General features: G+C 51.5%; 1 protein-coding gene and 1 pseudogene across 1 annotated transcript; one reads left to right on the top strand and one right to left on the bottom strand.

Moving 5' to 3' along the window:
• Nucleotides 1-1,359: 1,359 nt before the first annotated feature.
• On the top strand, nt 1,360-4,844 carry LOC123175951 (probable xyloglucan endotransglucosylase/hydrolase; the record flags this gene model as incomplete). The annotated part of the gene is given in 3 exon segments (XM_044590394.1): nt 1,360-1,671; nt 1,775-1,968; nt 4,295-4,844. Coding segments are annotated over 3 exon segments (885 nt in total). The 3' UTR covers nt 4,695-4,844.
• LOC123175952 (uncharacterized) lies at nt 2,898-3,767 on the bottom strand (annotated as a pseudogene).
• Nucleotides 4,845-5,399: the final 555 nt, after the last annotated feature.

Raw genomic sequence — 5,399 nt, 5'->3', positions numbered from 1 at the left:
TTACGGGCTTGTATTCATTTTTTTCACTTCGGCTTGCTTATTTCGTTTTTGCTTTCTAGTTGTACTCGAACGTTTATACTCGTAAGGGCCTCGTTCTATGGCCGGGCAAGCGCCTCTGTTCTAAAAAACTACAACCACATGGGCACATCACGAGTAGATAAACACATGGGCACATCACATGGGACCAACGGCTCGCATGCCATCACGACTCACGAGCAACCACGGATGTGGAAACTCGAATGCACACCACAGTGTTCACTGCTCAGTGGTACGACTAGCTTTATAATACTACTGGATAAAATCTGCCACAGAAAGATTTTAGCGGGGAGAGCGAGCACCATAGACTGTATGACAGTTTCGGCGTGCCGCGTACATAGAAGTGTTTTCACCGGCGGTGCATTACATTCAATCAATCCATTGAAATGCAGTCCAGCTGCTTACCCTAATCTAATCACAGAACGACCCCATGGATCTAGCTGCAGTACCTCGACTCCACCGGAAAGGAACGGGTCTGTGTCGGTAGCGTTGCTCCGGCAGCACGACCCGACCGCGGCACGCGTGGCGATAGATTTGGAGATTCGCGCTCCGCTCGCGCTCGGGACAGCTCCTGATTGTGATGCGAGTCTGCAACATGCACACCCATGTGACCTGCATTGATTCCTGCCAGCCACTGTGCTGTGTGTGAGACCTGACCTGCACAAGAACGGATCAAAGCTGGGGCCCTTAAAGGCATCATCAACCTTTCAAAAACTCGTGTAAAAACAAGTTCACAAAATAACTGATCTGAAACAACTCCTCAAAATCTGGTTCAGAAATGAGCCTTCTACAGAATACTAGAAGAAACAGCAAATGCTGCAAAGACGAAAAGGCTGGTCTGTCGAATGAAATTCTGATATTACCTCGATTCAACATACATATACTTATAATCAAAAAAAAAAAACGTACTGTACTCCGATCCGATGGCAAATAAATCAGTGGCAATGGCAGCAAGTTGCGAGGTGCATGATCCGTGGATCAATCAGCCATGCTTGATTTGCTCGCACTGGGCCAACCTGACACGCACAAGACAAGCATTGCACCTCGCAAGCACCTCACTCCACAGCGTCCCCATGCACTGGATGCAGCTGGCTCACTCATCACTCGATTGCCATCGCTCCATCCATCATGTTCATCTAGTGCCACGTCAAAACGGATTAATTTTATTCCGCCAAGCAAACCAATAATGTATAGCACTGCAAGAACCTAGTGAGCTCAAATCACACTAGCTATAAATACACACAGACTTCTTCATCTTAGTATCCACCACTCGCCCATTGTTTGTAGCACACTAGCCAAGCCAAGAAGTAAACAGAGCGGGAGGAAGAGAGGCCGGCCGGCGAAATGAAGGCGACCGCGGGGGCCCTCCTCGCCGTGGCGGCGGCGGTGCTGCTGCGCGGCGTGGCAGCAGCGCCGCCCCGGAAGCCGGTGGACGTGCCGTTCGACAAGAACTACGTGCCGACGTGGGCGCAGGACCACATCCACTACGTGAACGGCGGGCGGGAGGTGCAGCTGTCCCTGGACAAGACCACCGGCACGGGCTTCCAGACCCGGGGCTCCTACCTCTTCGGCCACTTCAGCATGCACATCAAGCTCGTCGGCGGCGACTCCGCCGGCACCGTCACCGCCTTCTACGTACGCCTCCGTTCATCTCCATCTCGCCCTTGTGCGGTGCAGCGGTGTACTTAGGATGTAATGTAAGTGATGGTTTGCTTCTGGATTGCATTTGCTATTGCAGCTGTCGTCGCAGAACTCGGAGCACGACGAGATCGACTTCGAGTTCTTGGGGAACAGAACGGGGCAGCCGTACATCCTGCAGACCAACGTGTTCTCTGGCGGCAAGGGCGACCGGGAGCAGAGGATCTACCTCTGGTTCGACCCAACCAAGGACTACCACTCCTACTCCGTCCTCTGGAACCTCTACATGATCGCGTACCTCTTCCATCCCCCTTTCGTCTTCCTGCTTACTACTACTCCCTTCATCTAGACGAATAAGTCGATCTTAGGTTGTGCATCGTGATCAAGAAAGAAGGAAACGAGAAAATGTAATGTTTATTTGCTAATTAATAGCATTGCATATAACAAATTAACCATTGCATGTTGTGTTTGATACTCTCAAATCATTAAAAGCATGCGCACCTCACATTTTTTATTGGTTTATATTTCAAGAAACAAGAAACGAGTAGAAGTTAATGCACCGTGCCTAAGTTATTTTCCCCTTTATTTGTGACAAATGAGAAAAGTTAATTTGTGACAAATGAGAAAAGGAGTTTTAGTTAGTTAATGATGTTTGGAACTGATTAGTTAACCAATCTACTAGATTTTGCGTGAAAGGTTTATTAATTTTTTAGTCTAACTTTAACCACATATTTAATTAATATAAAATGTAACTTGTGTGCCCAAAAATGTCATTTTATTCGTATCCAAAAACATTTACAATGATAGAGTTTTGTATTTTATGAGCATATAACTTATACTCCCTCCTTCGAGAGCTAGTCCCATAATACATGATATTTTAAAATCTGTACTGCTGATGCAACATGCATAATATCCGTAAACAGAGTAAATTGCACAGAAATACTATAATTGGGGCATTGGAAGCAGATTGGTATCAAGTTTGGTATTTTTTACGTATCAGTACCAAGTCTGAGGCTACACGTTACAAAAAAGTCTAAATCACGTATAAACGCGTATTAACGGTGTATCTGAACGGCGGGGCACGCATGTCAGCTGCTGATGTGGCATTCTTTTTGCAGAAACCCCCTCGAGCCCGAGCTCCTTCGCCTCCCGTAATCCCTGCCCCGCCCTGGCCTCCTCCTCGCCGCGCCGCCGGCCGGCCACCGGAACACCACCACCGGCGACTAGGACCAGGCCATCCCTGCACCCTGCCTCTCTCCTTCTCTTCCTCCTTCCATTTTTTCTTTTCTCTCTCTCTCTCTCACCCGAAGCTCTCTCTCTTGACGCACCGCCTTGGTTCCCGTCTTCTTGGACTCCGGCGGCCGCATAGCCTCCTCCAGCGCCCACGCCTCCTCGATCCTCGCGTCCTGCAGCATCGCATCCCGCACCGCCTCCTGCAGCTCCAGTGAGGGCGGAACCCCGTCGGAGGCCATCTCGCCGAGGGCGACGAGCGCGCTCCTGGGGTCCCTGAGCCTGCAGAACCCGGCGACGGCGATGCCGTAGGTGGCGGCGTCGGGCCGGCGTGGGGAGTCGGGGCGGCAGAGCCAGCGGAGCACGGAGGCGGCCTCGTGGGCGCGGCGCATCGCGAGGAGGTGGCCGAGGAGCGGGGTGGCGAGCGGGAGCGGCGAGGGGCGGACGGGGTAGTGGGGGAGCGCGGTGAGCAGGGCGAAGGCCGGGGTGAGCGTGGGAGGGAGGCGAGGTGCTCCACGAGCGGAGGGAACGGGAGGCGCTCCGGGGAGCCGGGCAGGAGGAGCGCCGCAGAGAGGAGGCGGCCGGCAGCGAGGACCTGGCCCTCGGAGATGAGCCGCGGATGAGCGCGGAGATGGCTTCGAGCTCGGACGGGGAAAGGGGGGAGGGAGGCGCTTCTGTTGTGCAGAGGCCTCGAAGGAGACGGTGGAGGCCACGAGCAGAGGCCGCGGCGGTGCGAGCAGGGGCAGCTCCGGCGCAAGCGATGGCCGTGGTGATGCGAGTGGGAGCTCGGGCTCCATGGATTATCCCCTCAATCCAGACCGGGCGCCGCTGTGCGGGGGGTTTCTGCAAAAAGAATGCCACATCGGCCGCTGACATGCGGGCCCCGCCGGTCAGATACACCGTTAATACGCGTTTATACGCGATTTAGACCTTTTTATAACGTCTAGCCTCAGACTTGATACTGACACGTAAAAATTACCAAACTTGGTATCAATATACTTTCAATGCCCAATTGTGATACTTTTGTGCAATTTACTCCTAAAAAACCAGCACGGCACCTAAAATCGCCGCGCATGTGCAATCGATCCGGGGCGCGTGCATGTCCTGAACAGTACTCCTACCAAAGGTAGATGTTGGTCTGCCCTGGGCCCACTGCTCCAGGCAAGGCATGCCCCAGAGAGCAGAGTACTAGGCAGGCTCATGGGGTGGCGCGTGCAGCCCTTTAGTTCACTGCACCGTCCATGCAGAATTTCTGCAAAGTTGAGCACCGGACACGATGTCTGACGCGCTGTAAAAATGTCCTCGCAAAAGAAGAAAAAGAAATGAATGAATCGAGATTATTAATAGAAAAAGGGCGGTTGTGACGTGACATTGGGCATTGGGCATGCAGGTTCTTCGTGGACGACACGCCGATCCGGGTGTTCAAGAACAGCAAGGACCTCGGGGTGCGGTACCCGTTCGACCAGCCCATGAAGCTCTACTCCAGCCTGTGGAACGCGGACGACTGGGCGACCCGGGGCGGGCGGGAGAAGACGGACTGGTCCAAGGCGCCCTTCGTCGCCTCCTACCGGGGCTTCCACGTCGACGGCTGCGAGGCGTCCGCGGAGGCCAAGTTCTGCGCCACCCAGGGCGCCCGCTGGTGGGACCAGCCCGAGTTCCAGGACCTGGACGCCGCGCAGTACCGCCGCCTCGCCTGGGTCAGGAAGGAGCACACCATCTACAACTACTGCACCGACCACGACCGCTACGCCGCCATGGCGCCCGAGTGCAGGCGCGACCGCGACGTCTGAGCCAGCGACCATGATATAGTACTACCAGTTGTTGTGCCGCTGGTCGCGGTGCGGTCGGTGAGACGTAGTAGTACGAGGAATTTGTATCCCTACACTACATGTGTGTATGCTCATGCCTACTTTATTAATATTATTTTGATTGCCCATTCATGATACCTCGTCCTCTCTGTCCTGGTTTATTAGTCTCATCGTATTTAAGATCATATTTAACCATGATTTTAACTAGTAATAAAATATAAGTTATACTCTTATATTTTAGTGATTTAAACGCTCTTATATTAGTTTGAATATATCTAGTAAACTAATATAACTAGTAAACTAATATAAAAGCATTTAGATTACTATTTTAGTGATCTAAACGCTCTTATATTAGTTTACAGAGAAAGTACATAGCAAAAATAATACATTAAAAATTATATTCAAATACGAATCCAACTATATAATTTCTGATGACATACATTAATATTTTATTAGTTAAACCTAGGATCAAAATTACGAAGGTAGTATAATCGTATTGACTGAAGTTGGTGGAGTGGTGCTGGCTTCACTTGGACACTCATCATCCGCTACACATTAACTGCACTAACGTGGCATTGTATTTTCGTTTGCGAGGGACCTCGCCAGCAATGGTGGGACAGCCAGACTCTCATGGTACTTGTCAGTGAACACTAGTGTTGGTTATTTTAAAGCCCCGAACCTTAATTT

The sequence above is a fragment of the Triticum aestivum genome, unplaced genomic scaffold, assembly GCF_018294505.1.
Source record: "Triticum aestivum cultivar Chinese Spring unplaced genomic scaffold, IWGSC CS RefSeq v2.1 scaffold24431, whole genome shotgun sequence".
NCBI classification, from domain to species: domain Eukaryota; kingdom Viridiplantae; phylum Streptophyta; class Magnoliopsida; order Poales; family Poaceae; genus Triticum; species Triticum aestivum.
The sequence above is the reverse complement of the archived record's forward strand: the minus strand, read 5'-3'. Positions and strand labels throughout refer to the sequence as shown.